General features: G+C 42.0%; 1 protein-coding gene across 8 annotated transcripts in view; it reads right to left on the bottom strand.

Moving 5' to 3' along the window:
• LOC103379826 (SRY-box transcription factor 6) overlaps positions 1–25,844 on the bottom strand; it is a 103,355-nt gene that overhangs the window by 27,625 nt on the left and 49,886 nt on the right. For all 8 annotated transcript variants that reach the window (XM_025055923.1, XM_025055927.1, XM_025055926.1 and 5 more), the window contains 3 exons: positions 12,545–12,634; positions 8,745–8,917; positions 4,989–5,057 (listed from right to left, as the gene is read on the bottom strand). In XM_025055923.1, the coding sequence (XP_024911691.1) occupies positions 4,989–5,057; positions 8,745–8,917; positions 12,545–12,634 (332 nt within the window). The remainder of the gene's footprint in view (positions 1–4,988; positions 5,058–8,744; positions 8,918–12,544; positions 12,635–25,844) is intronic.

Here is a 25,844-nt window from a genome sequence, read left to right as displayed (position 1 = left end):
GGACTGGTGAAGGTGGTGTGGGGGCTCACTCAGCTCAGCCCCTAAGAAAACACAAGGCCCCCTTCCTCTAACTGCCCAACAGACACACCAGCATACACACCTATGCACAAGGAAAACAAGAACAAAGAGCCGGAGAGCCAAAGTGCCCCCCACCTTCTGCTCCCGACACTTTCTGGGACTTTTTTTTTATATATATACCCCATCTGTAAACGCGTAGATGAGACGAGTGTGTGGCACGGACACGGACACAGACACGGACACAGACACAGACACAGACACAGACTGAGAATTAATGGTCCTCCTGTGAATGGGCACCAAGGTCTGGGGCCAATGAGTACACATATGGAGTGTCTGTGTGTGTGTGTGTGTGTGTGTGTGTGTGTGTGTGTGTGAGGAGAGGAGAAAGAAGGACAGATATTATGGTGGGTTTCTCTATTGATTCATTCAGTATTTGGGCTGAACGTACAGCATACAGTCACTGCTTCAATGGGAAACAGAAGTGAAGTGGAAGACTGTCCACTGTCCTCAGCAGTGATGGAGTTGTAGTGTTGAAGTCTATAGGAGTCATATATGGAAAAAATATTTTTAATTAATCCTTTGACCTCTGAACAGAGCCATCAAAGGATTGTTTTTATCTAGTGAAACACAGTCACATCACAATCAATTAATCGTGATTATTCCATAATTAAACAAGGCTAAGTTTGGATTTTTTGACTCATCCAATATGAAAGTGTCGAGAAAATCAAAGTTTATTTTCTACATCCAGTTTGTCTTGTAGAACGCGTCGAGAATCACTTTCAAAACTCTCCATCACAATATACATCCGTCTTCAGTCGGCAGTACGGTCCATTTGACAGTTGACACTGTGAGGGGTTAAGTGTCTCTTAGTAAAGTGACCACTGTCTGAATTGTCTTCTCACAGCTTTGAGAAGACCACATCCCTTCAACCAACCACATTCCATCAGACACTGGAAGTGTATTTAACTGGAGCTCAGGATGTTCCACAGGCTAACTCACAGGTTAATACGCTGCAGTAACGGCCGTTGGGAAGTCAAAAGTTAGCCATTCTCCATAGTTGGCGAGTCCAATACACGTTATGGTCTCTCCATGGCTTTCCGAGTCATTGTGTCCCGGGGCTGTATTTGCTGACGGTGTAGCCATCTATCCAATGGCCATTTGTGTGCTCCATTAGTTTCTTATGAATGTGCGTGGTTGTGTGTGTGTGCACGCACTGCTGAATAATGTGTTTGTGCCAATTTGTATTAACAAAGTTTTTGCCACCTCAACGACTCGGAGGCTCACCTCACGTCAGCGCTTCACTGACAAAAGGAAAAGCCTGCGACGTTAAGACTGAGGCTGTGATGAAACCAACTGTGATTAAACTGGGGGAGGGGCAACTGGAGCTGCAGGACGACCAGAAGAAAACCAGTGGTCAACCTTATTTCACCTGGTCCCAACACTAGAAGAAAACTGGGCTTGAGTCTAAAGTTCTAAGCTCTAACTTCCAAAGATGCTTAATGTTAATATCTTAACAACGACTTTTATTATTATTCCTTTTGGTTTTTATATTTTGGTCATCAGGTATTTCATCCCTCAGAAAAATTAAATCAGAGCAAACTTGAAATTAGTAAAACTTAGTTTTAACAAAGTTTTAAGGCGTTACTGTGTCACATGACGTCGTCTACGAGGCTCGTGGCAGAAACAGGTCAGGTGATTCTTGTTTTGATTTGTTTGCTTAGTGCTCCATTTAAAACATCTGCTTAATAAACAAATAAAAAATAATTAGCTGAAGTTGTTTTTAGACACTGGTTTACATCTTGAAGTAAAAATAAAGACCAGTTGCCTGTCGTACAAATACACCCTACTAGCTGTAGCGGCTAACTCCAGCCGTTGTAACTGTTTCTTTAGACACATTATTAGCTGAGATATAAAACTCTAAAGAAAAGAGTTTTGAATTTCTGAATGTGCTGATTAAAAAAAAAAGATCACCATGAAAATATTTACTTGAATTATAAATAAAGTCCTTTAAAAGTTTGCCATTAATTTCTGAATGTGCTGATTAAAAAAAAAGATCATCATGAAACTATTTACTTGAATTATAAATAAAGTCCATTAAAAGTTTGCCATTAATTTATGTCCAACCAGTGTTATCTTTAAAGTCATTTCTGTGGCTGCGCTCTGACACGGAGCTCCTTACATACGCTCCGTGGTGTAAGATAAACAGCCAAACTCTTGTTCTGGGAAGGTCGAAGTGATCTGTACCCAGCCCGTACTGACGAGGAGGAAAATCATCCGAGGAATTGAAAAAAGAAAATTAAAACAATAAGAAAACAGAGGCAGAGGCCAAGGACTTGCAGAGAGGAGGAGGGCAGACGGAGGAGGAGCCGCAGGAGTTATAAATGAAGAACAGAGAGTGGGAGGAGGAGTGTGGCTGTGCAGTCATTAATTAGCCCGTTAGCTAGGACCCAGGCGGTGTGGTTAGGGCCTGTGCCTTTGTGGGCCTGAAGGAAATGGGCCACATATGAGAACCATTATAGGAACTGACTTAACAAAGACACATGCCTGTCAGCCACCGGGCTGCGCTGCTCTGCTTACCGTACACAAAGGGCCCACCACCACTACTGTATGTGTATGTGTGTGTGTGTGTGTGTGTGTGTGTGTCATATATCAACGGCCTACATTATACACGGCCTCTACTTTCAGTCAGCTATAAATCCCAGTGATTTGTTTTAAGGGAGCGTGCACGTACGCTCCAGTCGTCCTCTGTCCGTCCGTCTGCTGTATCTGTTATTTCATCACATTTTTGTGCGCACACGTGTGAGTGTATAACGATATCTATCAGTGAGGGGGCCTTCGGAAGCGTTTCTTTAACCCGTGGACATCCCCCGCTGGCTCTCCACACCATTTAAAACCACATGACAGGAAACCTGGGTCACTTTGAACTCTGCTCCCACCGAACGACGCTGCAGCCGCTGACAACTGCACCGACACCATCGCAGCACGGAGAGAGAAAAGAAAGAACAACAAGAGGGAGGAATGGAAAAATGGGATGAAGCCAGCCTCCCACTGGGTTTTCATTGTCTCCATTCATAAATCAGCTACAGATAAGCCTGGGTTTAACACATATTAACACTAAGCTATAAAGCTTTCACAATGCCGAGCGCTCAACGGGGAGTTGCAACGATTTCACTTTTTCTTATGAAAACATTTTTTTTTTTTTTTTTTTTCCATCTGGACAGCATTTAGTGTTTCAAATGGAGATGTGAACAACAACTGGCACTTGTGAAAAGTGGTTTTACCACACTGAGGCCTATTCTTCTCAGCTGAAACAGTAGCATTTGGTCAGCTCCTCAGAGTATTGGCCTGAGAGGAGCGCCGGTCTGGATTCGATAAGTGGAAACAGACTGGTTCAGCGCTGCCTGTGTTTAAGGCCAACACACATCCGACACAGCGTAAACAGTCCATACCCCAGTGACTAAGCCCTGGAGCTCAGCCATAATGATTCTAAACCTCCGTACAGTAGATAGACCATATGCTTCTTACTAAGCTCGGTGTGTTTGCCAAGAAGGGCTATTGTTGTAAAAATAACTTAAATCACCAGACGTACGCACATGCTCCGCTCTGCTGTGTGGTGTATACATAGCGTACGTACTTAGAAAATTCTCAATTAAAGGAACAGTTCTTGCTTTTCATCCTTGTAATTCATTCAATTCGGGGCCGTAACTGAACAGCAGGTAGAAGTAATTACGGCAGTTTTACTTTAACTGCAGCACGGAAAGTCGCAGGCATGAGACGCCGTGGAATTCAGGTGAATTTAACCGGGCATGCTCCAGAAGCTCGACATGATAACATGCTGCTGTGCAGAGATTTTCCCCACATATCCCTTTATCCCTGAAACCACACATGACACGGTATCCATGCTTCACAGCGTGGAGGTGGATTCACTTCGGAGCAGTTTTTTTATGGCCGTCTCTCCCCTGGGGCTCAGAGGGCTAATGAAGTCCACTCTGAGCTTTATTAAGATCAGAGGGTGGGGTCTTATAATAAAAAAAAAAAAGCAGGAGAAAAAACAAGCTCTTGTTACCTGCTTTACATCTGATAAGCAGGATAATAAACAAGGTATGAAACCGGACTAGGATTAATCACAGTGGAAAAGTTTGGATTCTGGACTCAGATTGTCACGCAATTCAATTCAAGCAGTTAGAAAAAAAACTAAACCACTGAAATAGAAGCTGGCCCAGTTCCCACATGGCTATCAGCTGCTGTCCACGGATTTGAGAGCATTTGGCCGGCAGCTGGTGGTCATTTCTGGGTGACTGTGAATATATATACACAGAATGTATGGATCATAAATCTCACCTCATCAGGTGGTTCATTGACACAGATGTAGGAGTGGAAAAGAAAAAAAACTTTTTTTTTAAAGTCGTTGGTAACTGTTCCTCCAATTTCTAGCCTTTCTTTAATCATATATTTGATAGAACTGTAGCAGAAAAACAGGAACTGAAGAGTAAAGTCGATGTAACGTCACTGCTGCTTGTTGAGGAGACAAGAGGAAACATGTGGCAGTAAATTAAAAGAACTAGCAGAAACAGAGACCGGGGAACGCAGCCCCCCCCCCCCCCCCCCCCCCCCGGGGGGGGGGGGGGAGGGGGGCTGTAATATTGATTGTTAAAAGATCAATGAGCGATTTAGCAAATGACCCTGGGTAATTACTGGGTCACCAGTGTGTTGTGGTGGAACTATTTTAACTGTCAATTATGTGGAAAAACATAAAAAGGTCACAGCGACTGGTGTCCACGTCTAGTTGGAGTCAGAAATAAATAAATGAAACGATACTAAACGGCAGACAGACGACTTCGATCACTCGACGGCGGATAAAAGTAGTGAGTACGAGGAAGAAGTGGTGGGGGAGGAGGGGGTCCACGAGGGACGGCAGCAGTCGACGCACAAAATGAGAGGAATGTGCACGCATGCACGCGTCCACTAACCTGGATCTGCTGCTGCAGGATGTTTATCTTCTGCTGCTGCTGCAGGAGCTGCTGCTGTTGTCTGGCAATCTGCACAAAGAGGTGGAGAGAAGATGACAAGCGTCAGACGACAAGCGCCATTGTTGTCTTTGTGTTTATAACTCTGAAACCAGGAGGAGAAACTCTGCGTCTCATTAACTTGTTATGATTAAAATAAAGGATTGTGCTCAACAGCAGTTTCCCCCCAAATGATTTACGAGGGGAGGAAAATTCCCAAAATATTGCGGGCCAATTTGTGCATCATGTTTATAACTATTTTTATACCAATTTGAAAAACCAAACATCCGCTGGAACTTCATTTTATGTACGTTCAAAACCAATTTCTCGAAAAGTCCTAAAAATAAGGTGAAAGTCATTTCTATCCTTTGGTGAATCACTCCAGGACAAAGCAATAACTTTCTGTTAGTTAAACACATTAGGCTGTTCATGTCTGCTGTGCAAGTAAAACATTTTATTGTTTGGGAAGTAAATATACTTTTTAAGTCTTTTTTTTGTTCAATCTGCACCCGTTCTTTCAGATTTACATGTCGGGGTTTGTAGATCAATCAAAGGTCAACTTTCTTGATCGTTCACTTTCTGTACTGTGGTGAAGAGCTAATAAAGACAGAGTAATGTTATCCTCTGGAGTATTTTGGTTACAGAATATTACAGTTCATTTGTGCCTTAAATCACGTTGTCATTTTTCTTTGAAAACCCCAAACTTAATGGCCTTGCAAACAACCAGGGGAAATAAAAACCTATACCAGACCAAAACAAATGTGAATGGTTTCCCTTTTTTTTCCACGGCTATTACAATGTGCAAATAGTTTTAAAGCCATAAATCACATGCCTGAAAAATATACAATATCTTGGAGAGGTCTGACCCCATGCTGACCACTGAAAGGCTTTTTTCATAGTTTGGTTAAACCTCACTGATTTGGGTTTCACAGCCTGTTATTGTTCCAAGAAACAGCTGCTGGATCCCGGCCAAACGGTTCCCTTTCAAAACCTGACTAATCTTTGGTGAACATCAGTGAAAACAAGGACTGGGAGAGCGAGCATCGAAAGATAGAGAGAGAGAGAGAGAGAGAGAGAGAGAGAGGGTGAACAAAGCACGGCAGCATCAGCGGACATGAAACAGCAGAAAACGTCTAAATGTCATAAAACCAACACGTGGAGAAGAAAGGTTAACCGTCGTGACGCGTTCAAGATCGCGACGAGGACGTAGGAGAAATGTCCTGGGAAAGAAGGCAGCAGCCAGAGGTTCAGCTTCTTTTAAAACTACTGTGGTCACAGTTTCCTGGAACGCAGTGAGGGATTTACAGAAGACACGGAGTTACACGTTTGTTGGACCTCAGGCTGTGATCTCGTGTCCGTGACAGAAATGATCGAACAAATCCTTCTCTAATGTAGAGATAAAATCTGAAAATAGTCATAACTTCACATTCACATTCACAGTGCATTGTTACACAGAGACAGATGCATGAATTTTCAGGATTATTTTTTATCCTATTTTTTTGCATGAATTTTCAGGATTATTTTTTATAGTTTTGACCATGAACCAAAGACAATGATATAAAATAATTTGAGGGCAGATATGTCGTTTAATAATTCAGAAAATCTCAGTTGTTAGTTTCAGGCTTTTTTTAAATTGAATTTTGTAAACAAATTCTCCATTAAAGGAGAAAGGTTTTCAGAAAAAGTTATAGTCATATAAAGATCTACAAAGAAATTTCCTGAGGAAATAATTAAGTTCTATCTATCTAAAAGCCTTATTGCCCTACAGACTTCCATTTGTATTTCCGTCACCTCCGTCCATCACTGTCAAAACTCAACCAAAACGGGTTCTGATTTAGTTTATTCAGGTTGCAGACTGTTTGTTTTAAGCAGTTTAGTTGCACAGAAACGTCTGTTCCCTGTTACAAATGACCGAAGAAGAAATCAACAAATCACCGCAGTGAAGACTTCCTGAATGAACCTCCTCAGTGACAATGAACCTGAGAAAGTGACATGTTTACAGAACACGTCTGTGGAGTCTCACCCCTCACGTCCCATTAACAGCCATCAACAGGAGGGGGCGATCACCTCCCTTTGTTGTTGGGATGTCAGATTGTCCTGATAAAAATACCTACAGTCAGACGTTGAGGCTTTTTGTTGCATTCAGTGACTGGCGGCTGGAAGCAACCACTCACATGAAGTTAAAATCCTTAAAGGGCCGACACAACAACTATTTGATCCTCACTCACAGCCAAGTAAAGCAGCTGCCTCTGTTTTTTTTTTCTTTCTATTTTTTTTTTTTGAAGAGTCGTTTAGTGTATTTATTCTGAAATGTAATTACAGGCTGCTGAATGGGAGGCGGCGCCCCATTTGCACACATGTCATATTTCATTAAAGGCAGATTTCTCCGAGTTTGTCTGCAGGGCATTATCCTATCAAGTCTCAACAGCCAAATGACTGGCTGATATTGGAATCTGTCTTTCTTTTCAGTCTTTACATCTTCCCAGGTCCTTTGTGAAGCTGTGAAAGGTGGAATGTGTTGTGATGGGAGGTGTGTACTTGTCCAAACAGAGCCTGTCGTATGTCGACCTACAGTAACATGTCGGCAAAGAGCGAAAAACAAAGAGCGGCCCACCTCGACACCTCGCTCACTCTGTTCCTTTTTTCCCCCCATTTACATCTCTATCTGCTAAGTGAAGGCATCGGCGGCTGTTTGCTTTTTAAAAGACAAATTTAAACACAAACACATGTCAAAGAAATTTCCAGAAAACTTCTGTTGTGACTTCTCCTAAATTTCGTCTATAATTAGCATCCATTACTTAGTTTCCAAAGCCATCACCAGATGAAGGCAGGATTACCAACACATAAATCAACACGGCAGACGTCATGAGAAGAAAACAAATCGCAGTTTCTTATCTTATTTTGTCTGCCTGTATTTTGTTTAGACATTCAACCGAACCTTTTTGTCTTACATTTGAATTGAAAATCTATAAAGAATTTCCCAAATACGGAATCTTTTTGTAGCATGTGGTTGAAAAGTTTCTCGTCATTTTAAAGAACAGGTGCCGTTAAAATCCAAAGAAGAAATAATGACTTTGGAGGGAGGGTCCGGATCAACTCACTGTGATATTATTTCAATCTCGAAACAAATACATTTCATTGCAAACCCCAATTTTAAGATTAAAAATAAACCATGCAGAAAAACTAGTGATGGAGGTGTACAGCTCCAGCACAAACCCTATGTACTACAGTGGACACCAGGGCTTTTAACAAGCCAACGTCACCTCTGCAGTTGTGCCGTGTTTGACCTTTGTCTGACCTGAGTGTCATGAGTTTACACCAGGTGGTTGATCACTGGTCTGTGTCACTTGTTTTAGCACTTTTCTCATGAATCGGTTTGTTCAAATTGTATTTATGGCATCAAAGCAAAAGAGAACTGTTGTTCAAAGTATCAAACCCGGCACACAGCTGCTCACGAGAACAAATGCTTCGTATTAAGTGCTAGCAGGCAGTTGCATTGCATGGGAACAGTTGATTTAATTGTGGTATTTGGAGACTGCCAGTGGTCAAAGGTTTACTTTGATTCAGCAGTTTGGTTTAGCAGAATCGAGTGGTCATTAGAAATACAAAGAAATTCAACTATTTTATCTTAATTCAATTTGTATGTTCATTTAAAATTCATTTCTCGTTCTTGACTGGAATCACACACAGATGCTGCGAGGCGTCAGCCCGGCCCTGTACCTGCTCCTGCTGCTGCCTGGCCAGCTCCATCTGCTGCCTCTGCTTCTCCAGCTGTGACGCAGCCATCTTCTTCTGCTCGTCGTGGGCTGCCAGGAGCTGCTCCCTCAGGTTGATCAACTGGCTGATCATGGTGGACAGTTGACGCTCCTTCTCCTCCAGTGACTCTGGCGTACCTGGACAGACCAGGAGGGAACAGTGTTTCAATGATGAACTGATTATAGCAGCGTTCTGTGAAGTACAACGACTGTTGGTACAATTCTGTTGACTTCATGATGACGTGTAAAGAAGATGAAGGTGTGTCTATTCTGTAGCTACAGATATTTTACTGCAGCACCTTTTCTGCCTGAGTCACTTTGTATTTTTTTTTCCATTTGAATTGAACGTCTACACACGTGTTGGACCAAAAACCGTCCTTCCCATAAATAATCAGACTCGTAGTTCAATCTTACTACTTATTATCTTCTGTCTTGTCTCTACCTGCCATCTGTGTTTATCACTTTGAGTCTGTTCTCAAGAACAATATAATCACTCTGACGTCTCCTTTGTTAATAAGTGGCTGTCATGCAGGTTTATGATGTAGACATTCTTGGGAAGGTTTGGTTTGGAAGAAGAACCAAATCCTGTCACATGGTTCACGCCACATATCTCACACAGTTTGACCTTAATTTTAAAAAGAAAAAAAAACATAAACTGTCCCTGAAGCAACAACTTTGACTGCACCTGTGTGTGTTGTTGTAATAAAGAGCGTGTCTTGTACCTCTGAGAATTTGAACTTTCTAAACAAGTGAAAGTTGTTTTTTTCATGTACTACTATGAATCATCTACTGTAAACACGTAAAGAAACAGCAGCAAATTATAATATAATTTTAAGATGTTTACACTCATACAGTATGTATAATTAAAAAAGTATAATTAAAGGTAGAATCCATTAGAACTGACGAAAAAAAGTTAAAAAAAAATCAGTTCTTTTAAACAATGCATCATTTTTTTTAGTCTCTTGATTTTAATTAAAGGTGCAGTGAGGTCATTATTATTTTACCTGAGCAGATTTTGGCCATAAAACAGACAGTGTTTACAGGAACAACTGGTTCTGTTTCCTGGTGGAGATGATGTAGTAGTTTTTTCCTTTTTTCAAATAGTGAGTTTTCACACTATTTTAAATTTGTATTTGTTCTTCACGGCCTTCAGGACCAACAGTTCCTCAGTTCCAGGGTACTTTATAACTGGCACTCTGCCATAGAACTGCACTTCAGCAAACACAGACGTAGGTTCACAGCTTTTTATGTGTGTGTGCGCATGCGTGACCGTGTCTGTGTCGGACATGAACTCACATTTTTAGAAGTGTTTGCTCTTGTGTATGTTCGTGTGTGTGTGTGTGTGTGTGTGTGTGTGTGTGTGTGTGTGTAGGTCCTGCCCTGGGGCCATGAAGGGAGACTGCAGAGTGGCCCCAACACTACCTGCATACTAACAGAGTCTCCATTGTAGTCCTGTCAGGGCCCTATTGTAGCCCAGACCACCCCACAGACCCACCCATACACACACACACACACACACATGCACGCACACACCCACACAGAAAGGAAAAGATTGCCCCTCAGCACCCCTGTATCAAAGGCAACATTCCCCTTTTCTTGTCTCTTTTTTCATGCCTTTAGTTTTTCTTTTTCAGTTTTCCCCTCAGCAAACTCCCCATCAGTTACACTCCTGTCCAAAACCTTCCTCCTCTCTCTTCTCTCTCATCCTCCTCTCTACTTGCCTCTGCTTTTCCTCTTCTCTCTATTTATTTTTCCTCTTTCTCCTTACCTCCTTTCTTCTCTTCTTCTCCTACATCCTCTCTCCTCCACCCTCCTTTTCTCTTCCATCCTTTCCTTTCCTCACTTTTTACTTTGTTTCCTCCTCTCTTCTCTCCTCTCCTCTCACACAAACTTCTTCCTCTTTTTTCCCCTTCATTTCTCGTGGTGAAGCCCATTGTGTAATTGCCTGACTGTGATGAGGACCCCATGATTCATCCCGTGGATTAAAGAATGTGCTTTCCAAAAGTGACGCCCTGTTTTCCTTCACACTTCTGGCACCAATGATCTTCACAGATATTTTCCATCCATCAGGATTATTCCCCAGTCGAAACAGAGAGATGTGACATGTCTCTCACTCTGATTGGTTCAATCTGCTCGTCTGATCTGCAGTAACTAACCTGTAGCATTTTGTGTTGATTTGATCCAGAACTGAATTGAATTATGACCCAGAACTACATAAAAAGTCAATATTGATTCTTCTTCATCAGAATATGATGTTAATTCACTCACAATTAAACAATTAAAGCAAAATAAACGGAACAGCAGGTGGACAGGTCATAGAATCATGCATCAGGAGTTGAAGAGATTATTTGACAACTGCTGAACTTTACTAAAATGTAAAGTACGGTTAACTTTCTGTTTCTAGAATTTTCCAAACTCCTGGAGCCTCAGGCAGAGCTGCAGCAGAGGACCGCAGGTCTGCTGGACACAGTCAGATGGATACAGTACAGTGGAAGACCCTGGTGGGGCCCGTGTTTGTGAAGCAGGACACGCTTCAGGAGCGCGACTCGGCAAAGGGAAAGTGTGAAAAAATGAAAACTGCACTCCACTCACACACACACACACACATTTGTAATCAGTAATTAATTTTTTCCAGTGAAGATAAAAGATCTTTTCTTCACCCTCAAAACAGACGATGACTGAACGCCCTGTCGTGTTTGTTAACTTGTTAACTGTTGTGTGACGAGACACAGACTAAATTTTCTTCTGAATTCATCATATGTGTGTAATTACACCAGTGACCACCAGGACACAGATCTCACTATACAAAAGGGGAAAATTAAATATACCCTGAAAGAAAGATGAACTCTGTGTGAGTTATGATATGTATGGCTGAATATAATGATGCTCAAAAGTGACAAAAAAATATCTGTGGTTTTTCACCAGGAAACTTATTCCTACCTGACTTGAAAACATTTTTTTTTCTTTTTTGTTTCACCAAAGATTTTATTCATGTGATAACAAGCAACGTTAGGAAGGACAATAATCAAAAAGGCACGTCTACAAAACAATTTAGGCATTGGTTAAGCCAAGTAAAAATGCACAAATAGTTGTTTTTAAAAAGAAGGGTTTTATATAAAAAAGAAAAAGAAAAGAAAATGAAATGACCTTGCTTTATTGATGGCAGCCAACAAAAGTCACAACAAATATGCTCGGGTTCGTGTTCGGCTTTGTCTTCGTGTACGGGATTTGTCCGACTGACTACAGAAAAGAACAACTGGGAGGTCAAAGGTCTGGGGAACAGCAGTTTTTTATATTTTTACCAATATACAGTATGTTCAGATTTAGTTTGAGAGGAAGTGAGTAGGTCTGTTTGAGAGACTGAGTCAGTGCTCGTTCTGCTGTAGAAACTTCTCTCACAGAAACGTTCCCCCTCTTTATTTTCCACAGAGGAAATGCTTGTCATTTCAATGGGAGATGATAAAAAAAAAACACTTTCTGTCCCTGAGAAAAGCTGCAGAGCTGTCGACCACAAACGTATATATATGCAGAGCTGTCGACCACAAACGTATATAATTATATCTACACAAACATATATATAGATAAATATATTATATATGATGTATGTTATATGTATTCAAATTATATTTCTCTTATTTGCAGTTGTTGCAGTAAAAGGGTTTTTGTCCATGAAAATGGTGTTTCCATATTTCTACACATCAATCTGTGTCAGACTGTTGATTAAATAGTAGTTTTTTTCCTGTCTTTTCTGACATTGTATCTTACCTTTGACCTCTCCCAGCAGCTCCGTGGCGTTCAGGCGGTCCACTCGTTCTTTCCAGTCCTTGGAGAGGAGCCGCTCCATACAAGATGGTTCTACAAACAGAAACAGAAACAGAAATTGTTTTACCTTAGTGATCTGGACTTTTATTATCTCTGGGAGTCTTTAAAGTCTGGCTTTCAAATCTTCAAAATGTATCAAATACATTTTGTTTTGCAGGCATGCTCTTTCAAATGCAAAAAAAAAAAAAAACCAAGACTATTTTTCTCTCTTCTCTCCTCCCCAAACTGCAGCAGACACCCAGCTGACCAGATGAGAATGTCTGCATTGTTTTGACATGGGGTTTTATTTGTGGCACTCCACTTTCTCACAATGTGCCTTCGTAGCCTCAGGATAACGGACATCACAGCCATGTGGTCTCATAAGATTCATAAGGTCTCAGTTGTTCTCTCACAATACTGCTGTGAACTTCACTTCAACAATGGTCACTTTTACTACACTCTACAGCCAGGACGCCGCAGATGCACGAGGAAGAGGAAGAGGAAGAGGAAGAGTCACGGCGAGGCCTGATCGTGTTTGTGGAGATCAACGTCAGGTACTCGCTGCCATTTATCAGTGTATAGGTACCAAATATTTGCTTTAGATGATCTTAAAGTGGGCTTTAACTCACTGCTTTTATTTGACAGATAAATTGACCTGTTCCTCCCCAGAATGAGACTGAATATATCTGTATATACATAACCATAACAGTTTATATCGCACATTCAAGAGGCTCATCCTGTGTACGTTTGCTTTTCCACGAGGAGCCTGACCTGGCTTTTAATCACTTATTTTCATTTTGATTTACCTGCAGCGCATGAAGAAAATCCTTTTGATTTATTAACTCTTCCTGCAGAGAAACACTTTCCTGCTGTGGAACCTTAGACTTATTCAGTCAAAACAGAACTGAGTGAAAACGAGTCCATGTATGTGAGCGTGTAAGTAGCGTTGTCTTTTTCCCTATCCTTAATATCGGCATCAACTGAAACAGAACTGTTCTGCTTCAGCCAACACAAAGAACCAGACCTTGAAAATGCTCTTACGAGTCAATGCACCTTATTTGAAATTTTCCTTGTTTGTTTTTGAACATTTAAACTAGAAAACAAGCCAACAAAATTAACAAAGTAATTCCCATCACGGAATACTTTTTCCTGTTTCCGACAAACCACTTACTGCCACCTTCGCGACTCACATGATGCAAGACAACCCAATAAAAACAACATCTCTTGCGACCCACCTGAGGGTCGCGACCCAGTCTTTGGGAAACAATAATCTATTGGACCAGCAGGGTCAGAACAGGTCACCAGTTCATCTGCAGGTCCTTCAGGATAAACAAGGATTTACACTCACAACCAATATGAACAATTTAGATTCAAACTCTACCAGGAGACACTTGAAGAAACCATTCACCACAAAGGCCGTCATCTGAGACAGGATGAAGAACAGATGAAGAACAGTGACCTTTGTAAAGAGGCAACAGTTCAAACCCACTTTTCACCACATCATCACTTTGTAGTCGATAAAAAAAGAAAGAAAAAAACAGGGCATGTTGTTAATACTGTATATGTAAACGTGACATTTAATCCTGAGCATATTCAGAGACCACAGTATTGTTGTTGGCCACTGTGACATGCACACTCCCTGACTAATGTATTATTAAACACTGTGTGATTGTATTATTTTTTCTCCACAGCAGGTGGTTTAGGTTTGTGAGTGAACGTCGTCTGGTGGATTCAGACACAACATGTTTATTTACATTTACCCATAAACCACAGCGGCTCCTTAACCTCAGCCCACGTGCTTTTGTTGTATGAACATAACTACAGACACATCCTGGCCTGTGGTCTGACAGTTATACATTTTTACAACAGTTCGCTCCAAAGTCTCTGGCCGACAACTCCAACCAACGTTGTTTCTAATGTAGAATTCAGCTCGTCCAAACGTCGCCCGGCTGAACTTTTAACAGTTTTTCACTAAAGGGAAAACAACAACAACAACAACAACTATACATGTCAACTGTGTTTCTTACAACTTTAAATACTTGTACCCATGTTTGAACACCGGCAGAAAAGCCACAGACGGTGTCGCATTTCTCGGGCCTCGATGCTCAAGTCACCAGAAACGTCCCACAACCACAAGCGCACACACGCTCAGAGAGAAGGGAGACATTCTTGGTGACTGTGGGGACAACACGGCCCCGAGGTCCTGTCTAATTTAGGCTGGCAACAGTGAGACAATAGTTCGTTTGTGGAGCCTTGATCCTGACTATAGGCACCGACACGGGCACATGGCCTATTGTGAATGGCTTAATGTTGAGTTTATTAGTATGGGCCCATTGTGTGGTCATGAGAGGCCGAGCTGCTGCGGCACAACTTCCTCACTGAGTCCATTAAAGCCTTACGTGTTTACAGTGAGATTATGATTGTTGTTTGTTGTTAATAAGCTAATGCAGCGGTGCAGATCACATGGGATTAATGTACAGCAGGGAGGACCGTGGGGGGAGGGGGGCAGAGAGAGGGAAATACAATATACAAAGAAACAACATCAGACTTTTGGTTATTTTTAACGGTGATTTCCCATCAGCAGGAGTAACACTGGGTGTTCCCATGGTTTATCAGTGTGCAGAGATAACATCATTATTCCAGTTCTCCTCCCCCAGGACAACAGCACTCAGAGGCTCCACTGACGGAGTTGTATGTATTTGTTTGAACAGACAATGTTTACTGTAACACAGGTCAAAGGCTGCTCTGTCCCCAACAGGCCCTAGAATAAGGACGCACAATTTATGAGTGCACTTAAGAAAGGAAATACAACCTGTTACTCCAAGTAACATCTGCATAAGTCAATCGTGTGTGGACTCCGACACGGGATTTATACCCCCAGTACCCGTAAACAATTCCGACCAGGAGACAGTGGAGGATGGAGGAGGTAAGAAATAATGATGAGAGAGAAGAGAGAGATGAAGATGAGAGGAGGGGAGTGGGGGGAGGTACGGGGGTGAGCAGGGATGTTAGGGAGCCGTTTTACCCTAAATGGCTCTCGATTTGTCTGTGCGGCCAAGTCAGGGATCAGGTGCTGTTTAGATTTGAGGGTGGATAAAAATTCTTTGCTGTCCGAACACCGACTCCTTCATCAAGTGAGGCAGAAATGCAAAAGGTGGAGCAGTTTTAGAAGAAGAGGAGAGGAGGAGGAGGAGGAGGAGGAGGAGGAGGAAGGACCGGGGAGTAAAGTGTGAGAAACTGGAGGAATGAAAGAAAATAAATAAAGAAGATAAATGTGTTTTAGATGAGCTGATGGTCAGACGTCACAGCCCTTCACTTCTGTCAACCTCAAAGACTGACTTTTTAGGGTTTTAGTGTTTTTAGAGTTTTCTAAATCACAATTCCTTGAGCAGTGTAGTGGAAAAAAAAAAAGAACATGTATTTAAAAAAACCCAGTGAATTATCCTTCCATCGACAGAACAACAGCTTCAGTTATGATGTTGTCTGTCCATATTTTCCTCTTTGTTTTGCACATATTTAGCACATCAGTGTTGAAATATTAGCCAGTAGAAAATAGACCCAGTAGGTGGCAGTAATGTAATTTAAAGAATGACAGCTGTTGTGTAAATATGAAGACGACAAAAAAAGAAGGTAGGATTTTGAGGGAGGGAAAGGATCAGCTCTGCCGAGCAACTACTTTTTTTTTTTTTTTTTTTTTGACGATCAAATCCAGTATACTTAATTTTAATCAGTTCAAAACACCGGATAAAAGAGTTCCCTTTTGTATTCTTTTTTTCCTAAAAAAATCATTTGATGCTTGACAGTTTCACCAGTAGCACAGAAGTGACTTTGCAATAAAGTAAAATGACGTAGAGACAGGTAGCAGATCCAGTAGATAAGGAGAGACGGTAAATCAGGGCAGATGTAACACGTGAGCTCTGAGTGTTTGGTGTAAACACACTTTTATCACCTGTCCTTCTGCCAAGCTGCCAAGACACAGTGTTCTGGTTGTTTTACATGAGCCTGGCAACTCTCTCTGTGTGTGTGTGTGAGTGTGTGTGAGTGTGTGTGTGTGTCTCAGACAAGCAGAAACACTCCTCAGGACGGACACCAGCCAAGAGCAACAGTGTGCCACAGGATCCTCGTTTTTCTCTCTGCGTCTTTCACTCTGTTTGTCTTTGTATATACAGTATTTAAGATCATCGTGAAATATTTTTTCAGCAGAAACGTTCTGACCTAAACCAAGAGTTTTAGCAGTAACGTCGGTGATGCCCTGGATATTTGGCAACTCCGTGATTTCCTCGATACGTTAGGGAGACTTTGTGGTTTCTCTGCAAAGGTCTGATCATCAGCCACTCTGACTGTGTGTACACTGTTACTGAATGCATCCAACATCAACTACACATGTCAATATGAGCCTGTTTAAATAAATAAATGCTGGACGGTTTATTGGATTTCTATTGGATTATAATAATAATCCACCGTTTGTTTGACAATTGGATGACAGGACTGAGAAACTTGTTTTCTTATGCTTTTATTTAAGGTAAATAATCTCTTCATGAATGATACTGATACTGAGCAGAGTCTGAAAATGTCATCAGTCGTGATCTTCCTCTCTGACAGAGAAACGTTGTTGGTCGTTGGTCAGGAATCCCTGATTTCACAACCTTTTTTTTTTAAAACCAAAGAAGAGTTCTGTGTTTACTGAGCAACACTCCGTCTTCCTCTCTGACAGAGAAACGTTGTTGGTCGTTGGTCAGGAATCCCTGATTTCACAACCTTTTTTTTTTTTTTAAACCAAAGAAGAATTCTGTGTTTACTGAGCAACAACAGCCAATGTCTGTGTTGCTTTTTTTATTTTTTATTTTATTTTACAAAGCCAATGTCTGTGTTGCTTTTTTTTTTATTATTTTATTTTACAACATTTCACTCCTTTCTTATATTTTACTTGACATTTGGACGGATGTCACTCTCTGACTCACCCAAACCAAACAACGCCGTACGCTGTAAAACCTGGTTCTGCAGACGAAGGAGATATTTGATCATTTCAACGAAGTGTGAGAATTTTAGAAAAGACCAATGATTTCAGTCGTGTAACAGAAATAACTGTTTGTTTTGGTCCTGACTTTGTCACTTAGTTGTGTAAACGACAGCTTGACAGTCTGATGTAACACATCCTAATGTCGGTCAGTGGATCAACATGGGTCAAAACCAGGAATTAGGAGGGGACACATAAGGAAGGAAGGAAGGGAGGAAGGACGGAAGGAAGGAAAGAAGGAAGGAAGGAAAGGAGGGGAGGAAGGAGGGAAGGAGGGGGGAGAGGGAGGGAGAAAAGGAAGGAAGGAGGGAAGGAGGGGGGAGAGGGAGGGAGAAAAGGAAGGAAGGAGGGAAGGAGGGGGGAGAGGGAGGGAGAAAAGGAAGGAAGGAGGGAAGGAGGGGGGAGAGGGAGGGAGAAAAGGAAGGAAGGAAGCAAGGAAGGAAGGAAGTAAGGAAAAAGAAAAAATAGGAAGACGGAAATAATGATAAAACAAAAGAAAGGCAGATAGAGAGAGAAAAAAAGAACCAACAGAAAGAGAGGAGATGGAGTGAAAGAGAACCAGAGAGAGAGAGAGAGAGAGAGCGGCAGAGAGAGCAGCTGTCCTAACAGCTGGCCAGCAGGATTGATGTCTCAGTGAAATAAAACTCAACATATGTCCAAACATGAGAAGACAGACCAGTCAGGAGGACACACACACACACACACACACACACACACACACACACACACACACACACTGATGTGATCGCATCTTATACTGTGAAGAACACACAGGCACACACCACACACACACTCTTTAAAGAATGCCATGACGCTGCTGAGAGGGTTTACACACACTGAAAAACACACACTAACTCACACACACACACACACACTACATGCCTTAAATCGCCCAGCAGCGCTCGCTCGCTCACTCACTCACTCCGTGTTGTAAAACCATTAAAGTGCAGAGTGGTTAGCACGGCTGTGTATTAGCACGGTGTCTTTTTCACACACACTATTTTCATCTGACAGACGACACCGGACTCTCTTGTCACAGAACATGGCCTGAGAAACGAGCCAGCCGTCCAGGCACACGCACACACACACACACACACACACACACACCTGTAGGAGCCACAGACTGTCTTCACTTTCGCGAACAATCATCAATATTTCCACGACTTAAACCAGAACTGTTATATCAAGTAACTGTGTCCAAAAACTGCAGAAAGAACTACTTAAAAAATTTAAACCAGAACTGTTATATCAAGTAACTTAAAAAATAAAAAAAAAAACATAATAATAAATAGTTTCACCAGTGTAGCATCAGTTTGGTGCAGCCTCAACCTGTTTCCTATTTTTGTTTTGGCCTCACTCTCATTTTTTGTTTGTTTTTGTTTGTGCCATGATAAAGCAGAAAACAATACACTAAAAGCTAACAAATCAAAAACTTACTACAAGAAACCGTGTTAATTCAGCAGGGCAGCGGTCAGTGAGTGATGGACGGCGTGCAGCTCTGGACGTGAACCATAATCTGACAATCACCTGAAACATTTTTGGCTTTCACACTTTACTCAGATGGGAGTTGAACCCCTGAACTTCAGCATTTAAACATACACAGAACAAGTGTATCAGAGAGAGCGAGCGTAAGTCAGGCCTCGTACACGGCCCGGCCGCGGCTTCGATTCCCACGTGCTAAAAATACTCACAAAGTACTCACTCCCAGCAGTGCGAGGTGCTTCATGTGATATAAGGTGGCTGCGCTGCCATCGGCGTGGGCTCAAAACACTGGAGCCCTGAATTAGACAAAGGATAGTGTTTCTACTGAATGTGTGAGTTTAATGGTGGAAAAGCCCGGCTGCTGATCCCTGCCGGCTGCAGCCCAGTCCGTCGGGCCTTCCCCCGGGGTCAAAGAGCTGGGAAACCACAGCATGGCCGTCTGCCCGCTGAGGAACGGGAGTTTAATGTTGAGCAGCCTGATGGGGGCGCTCTCTCAAAGCTACCACTGCACATTTTTCAATCGTCCAAAAAAAATGTAAATGTTTTATTTTTGTCAATCTACATCTGTTCATTTTCCAACAGTTGAAGTCTGGCTTTAAGAATAAACTGCAGCACATGATGAGCCCCGGCATCAACAAGGTCAGCTCATTTAAATTTTATAAAACATTAAAAAAAATCTATTTAATTACAACACTCTTGTGTTCATTTTTTTTAAATCTCCTCGTCTACATTCTCAGGGTTAATTTCATTTTGCTGTTGTCTTTGAGGACGGTGAATCAAATGTAAAGACTCAGTGAAAAGAATTATTTTTTTTATTCCACAAATTCATGGTCTGCAGGTTTGTATTTAATTAAAAGAAAAACCATTGAAATTGAATGTGTGACAAGTTGGTCTTACTTTCTGTCTACATTAATACAACTCTTTCAAAGGAAGGTTTCATTTAATAAAGTCAGCGTGCTTTAAAGGAACCTTTATTTACTGCAGGAAGAAAACGCAGAAAGTATTTATTTATGTTCATAAATCCATTCCACTTTCCCAACAGAAAATAAAAGTTTCACCTTTAAGTTTTAAACACTTTTTAATTAAGCTTAATTTTAGGTTGGAAATTAAAATGAGCTTTTTTTGCAAAATAAATAAATAACTGAATAAAAATGTATTTTACAAAGACGTCATATATTATTTGGCGTCTTTCTGTGAGCTGATCCCGCCCCTCCCCCTGCAGCTGACTGGACACCTGGTAAATACAGGCAGAGGGCAGTGACGGTGCGGATGAATGTGGTTTCCTCCACACTCCACCTGGGCTGAATGGACAAACCTCTAAACACTCTCCTGTTGGACACACACACACACACACTTCCAGACGACTGGTTCAGGACCTGGGCTTCTGGTTCCACTTTGTCCCCGACATATGAAACTCTACCCAACGTAGCACACCGACACACACATGCATGCAGACGTACACCTACATGCGTACACACACATACAGAGATGTGTGCTGCAGACACAATAGGACCGCTGTTTTAGGTCGGGCCCTCCGGGGGGCGACTGTGGGCGGAGCCTGTGGTTTGGGTCACAGAAGGAAGAGGGGGAGAGAGAGAGACGACGACCGCTGCACAGCTGACCAAAGAGGGGAGAAGGTAAGTAGGACCCATCGTTTCACCTCCCCCAATCCCCCCCAAAACACACACACACACACACACAATTAAACACACACACACCCCCCTCTTCCTTGATGCCGATCGTATCGATTGCGCTTCTGTACCAGAAGAACAAACGGGAGGCAGTAGAAAGAGGGTTGGTACAGACCTAGGAGATGTCATTCCCTAATATCTTTTAATTAAATGAACCAGCACTTTGGTCAATTCATTTATTCCTCATTAAATAGTTTCAGAGAAAAAAAAAAGCCACATTTTTTCACCAATAATTTGAAAACAAAAAGCTCAAGGCCGAACCCGTCAAACGAAAGATTTAAACCAACTACAAAAATTCTCTTTGTCAGTCCCAACATGGTGAGACCGAGTTAAAATAATTACATTTAAACAAGAGTTGAATCATAGTATTTTAACGGTAGTTTTAATTAAAATGACCAATTCTAACCGTAAACTTATCCCTCATTATATTTAAACAAAGACACGTCATTCAGTCGAGTCTCGTTTCTGTATTTGTTCCCTGAATGTTTTAACACTTTCATTAACTGTTCTGTTAATTAAACTTCCTTTTGCTAAAAGACAAATCATTGTTTCATTCTCAATTAACAACTTCCTCATTAGTTGAGCCCAACATAGTCTTTGGTGGATGCTCCTTTTACACATGAGCCCTAACAGACATAACCTCAGAACTGAGGCGGCTGCCAGAACATTATGTCCATCACATTTAATCTGTCTCAACAAACGGAATTGAATTAGTCACTGAAAACCTTGTGTCTGGAAAATTAAAATCCATAATTAAATGAAAGATTTATATTTTTTATATATTCTTAGTAAATGTAGCCACTCTGTGAAAGTACAGTAATGCATATTACATTTGACGTTGAATATATTTTTCTAATTATATTGTTTTTCTTTATACATTCAACCTCTGTCTAAAAACCCAGGCACACCAGTTGGCAGTTGGCTGAAATCTGAGTAATGCAGAAAAGATAGTCGAGGAGAGATGTTTGATAAAATCACTGTTTAATCTGATTCTTTTGGACAACGCTCAAAACTGTTTCCAGCAAACCACATCGCATGTGCCTGCACCACATGTCGGCTGGCCTGCAGCCAAAGGGAGCAGGAGCTGAGGCTACCAGGCATATCCCACTGACTGTATTTGTAGTAAAGACCCACAGGTTGTGGCCGATCATTAGTAAAGAGATCCCTATCAATTACAAGGGAAGAGATTGAAAACAACCACAAACGGTCCAGAGGGAGTCGGCCTGTTGGCAGAGCCGAGGGAACGCGGCACTGACCGCATGACGCGGCCACAGCAGGTATATTAGGTGTTCAGTTTAAAGCTGAAGATTTGCGGCCACAGCAGGTATATTAGGTGTTCGGTTTAAAGCTGAAGATTTGAAGACATTGAAGCCTAAAATCTGGCGCAAAAGAAATGGCAGTCTCTACACACACACACACACACACACTCCTGTCTGCACACAGTCACAATTCAAGCTGTCAATCCCTGAGAAAACTGCTAATGTTGTGCCTGAGCCAAGACCTTGTTAATTAGCCAATAAGCTTAACTGGGCAGGCCGACCCCGCTCGCCTGTTAAGCTGTCATCACAACGACTTCCACCTGAGTGTATGAATCCATACATCGTCTCTCATGAACACACACACACACACGCACACACTTAAAGATTAAGAGAGATGGGTGGTCAGGCACACAGGACCCAGAGAGTCTCAACTACAGATTCATCTTCATGCATGTGTCTGGTTATTTTTTAAAGTTTATTTTAGTTTTAAACCACAGACGATTTGAAAATTCAAACCTTATTATTGAAACACCAGAGCTGGCAGCTCAGCCACTGATTGGTTCTGCTTGTGTTTTTCTGCTTCAACAGAGGAACACGTCACAGCCGCTGGTCAAGTGCTGCGCTGTCCTCAAGGTGAACACACAGAGGGCCGCAGGTCAGGGAGCCACATGTTTATTACCTCACTTTGACGTGTGAACCAATCACAGTGGGTCCAGAGCAGAACGAACCTCCCACAGATTGAGTGGCGGATGGTAAACAGTGACGGAGAAAGAAGAAAACTGACAAAATGACTCTATTGTCACGAAACAACATCGTGGCAGGAAGCCTCGGCTGACCTTTGACCTCTTCTACCAGCTGGAGAAGACATTACATGTCCAACTCGGGTCTGTCCTCAAATAAAGACAAAGTATTAAATACTTTAAAATAGACAAATCAGTGTGAAGATACTAAGAACGGCAGGTTAAAAAAACCAGGTGTTGAATGAACAGTGACTCATTAGTTAAACACGGTTTACGTCACGGTGTGTGACGTCCGCCTGTTTCCACCTGGAGGACAGTCTACCTTTGTGTTGCTCTCTCCTTCTCTGGTGCTACAGTAATTTGTTACATTCCACTTGGATGGAAGTGTTTCATACCAGCTAGTGTCCACTTATAACCACACAGATTTTTTTTTTTTCACCAAAAAAGAAATTCCCTCAGGAATGTTTTTTCAACAGCCAGTTTTGTGCTCACACCGGTTTCCATTCCTCATCATAGAAAATCTTCTTTTTTTTTTTCAAAGCCCAATCTTTCTCCCCGTCAGTATTAGACAAAATACGACAGGTCACTGAGGAGGGGGGACATGTTGGATAAGTTTCAATAAAAAATAAATAAAAATTACAACACATTTTAAACGTGCATACATCATCATGTTGCCATTAAGAGCACATGTGAAAGTGTGACATTCTGTGTTCATTTTAACAGCTTCACTTTGGGTCAATTTTATGGAACGACGTCTTCGTCCATTTTCACCGTTTGGACAAATTCACAAATTAGCAGCACAGGTGCGAGGTGTGTGTGTGTGTGTGTGTGTGTGACACTGGTTCACTACAGCCTGGTGGCAGTTGAGGCAGATCTCATTTGCAAATGAAGCAAATAAATTGTACAGTAATTCATATGAGCCAGAGAGGGAGCAGGAATTAGAGTGATACTGAGTGTTTGCCAGGCACCGCAGCAGCTCCAGGCACATTAGAGGGTTGAGAGAGTTGGCTCAGAGGGACAGTGTCCACGCCAGCATCCGTTAACGGTGGGCTGGTCTCACAATGCAGATAATGATAAGTCTGTCCTTTAACTAAAAGAAGCAGTATTACACAGATCAGTGAGATTAACCAACCTTTGACACTGATGCGTCCACACACTGCCTTATTTGGAGTTTTTTCATCATTACTTCTAGAGGCAGTTCCCATTGTTACAGAGCAGGATATTATTGTATTACTTCATTGTGTATTTTGCACTAGTACAAAAAGATTTTAACTGTTCAACAGTGTGGTCTGTGTGCATGTTTTGTCTTCCACTCATCTCAGCCTTGATTCTCACTCAGAGTCCAAGTGTTAAGTGCTTTAACAGTATAGATGAAGCCTTTTGTATATGCACCAATGACTGTCGTCTAAACCTTAGCACAATAGCTGCGCAGCTTTATGGAAATGCAAAAAAAATTGCCAAGACCACCTCGGACCTTTACCCTTTTGACATGATTATTGTTGAAGGAAAAAAAAACAGGATTCTAATTGCAGAAACCAGCTGTGTAATACTGCGCGCTGACACAGTCTTAGGGCCTTAAAAGCTGGGGGGCAGTCGGGAGAAAAAAAAACTCATGGCGAGGCCATGTCTATTCATTAGACCTGTCAGGGGCACTCAAGGCTCCTGTGAGCAGCGGACAGCTAACAGTGAGCCAGCAGGGGGGGAGCGTGGCACAAAGGCTAAAAGCAACATCATCTACACTTTAGCGTCTGGCTCTGGTGCACACAAGGGTCAGCCATGTTAGGCAAAGTGAGTGCCCAGTGGGTAATAGGGTCCGTTCCATTTGATCATACAGCCAATCAAACCTGGGCGAGCTCAAGAGACGGAACCTTTGTCAGCGGGAGGTGGTGCACGTAGCATTGTCAGGGCTTTAATGTTTGCCATTTGAGTGTTGATGATCAAAACTGGTCGTTCTGACCAAAACCATGTTTAAGTGAACGCACACTGAGGAGGAGAGAAAAACTCCGCTGATCTGTCCGTTGTGCAGCACTTGAAACACAAAACATTCTCGCATCCGTGTCGACCTTTAATCCCACCTACCAGGATGTCCCTGGATTCCTGTGTGCATTACATTCCTTTAACAAAACAAAAAAAACAGCTCATGGAAATTGAATTGATTCACCTATACCAACAATGCACAACAATGACCTACATCAGGATGTGAGCAAGGTCTCTGCCTGCTGCACAGAGAGTCTGAAAAGATATTCCACGAGTGATTGGAAAGGCTGGCAGAGTTGAAGGATACCAACAGAAAAGGTGAAAGAAATGGCGATTTGAAGACAAAAAGACAATGGTACAGTGAAGGAGACAAAGCGGCGATTAAACTGAGCAGAATAGTCAAACAAATTAACAAACGGAAGAAACCGCGGCGAGCATCACAGCATTGAAGAGCCGACTGAATGAAGCATTCAGCCTCAGTCACCTATTGATCACTTCCTCCAGTTTTAACTCAACTCATCAGAAAAAACACAGCAGAGGCACCTGTCAGTCTACGGACCAGATGAAATGCTGTGTAACAGCACTGGCTGAAAGACATTTTTACAATGCCTCTTCAAGGACGGCAGCCATTCACAGGAATGTTTACAAGGCCCACAGACAGCAATATTCTCCGCGCTAACGCCGTATGATGGAGCGTGCCTGGTTGTGTCGCACATGTTTATCTAGTTGGCTTTTGTCTCAGCTAAGTGTTTGCAGTGCGATCAATGCCACTTGTTAGTCCTCGGGGATAGCAGCTTCGCTAATTAGCAAACTGAGAGCCAAACTCAATAGCGCACACAGATGGAGAACACTAGAAAGGACATTTTTAAATCTAGTTCCACTCTTTCTGTGGTGCCTACAACCAAAACCTATTTTCTGATAAAGTGGACTGCAGCCAGGTCTGGGGTCACGGGGTCACATCTGGTATAATATTGGAAAGAAATACAATAAGAAGCAGAGAAAAAGAAAAAGAGATGATGATAAGATGGAGTAGAAAACGATGAAGAAAATATTAGGATAACTGATATCAGCTTATTGACTAGGGCATTTGTAACTCCA

This window comes from Cynoglossus semilaevis, chromosome 6 (genome assembly GCF_000523025.1).
Source record: "Cynoglossus semilaevis isolate Cse_v1.0 chromosome 6, Cse_v1.0, whole genome shotgun sequence".
Lineage (NCBI taxonomy): Eukaryota > Metazoa > Chordata > Actinopteri > Pleuronectiformes > Cynoglossidae > Cynoglossus > Cynoglossus semilaevis.
Note: the sequence above shows the minus strand (reverse complement) of the source record. Positions and strands in the feature narration are given on the sequence as shown.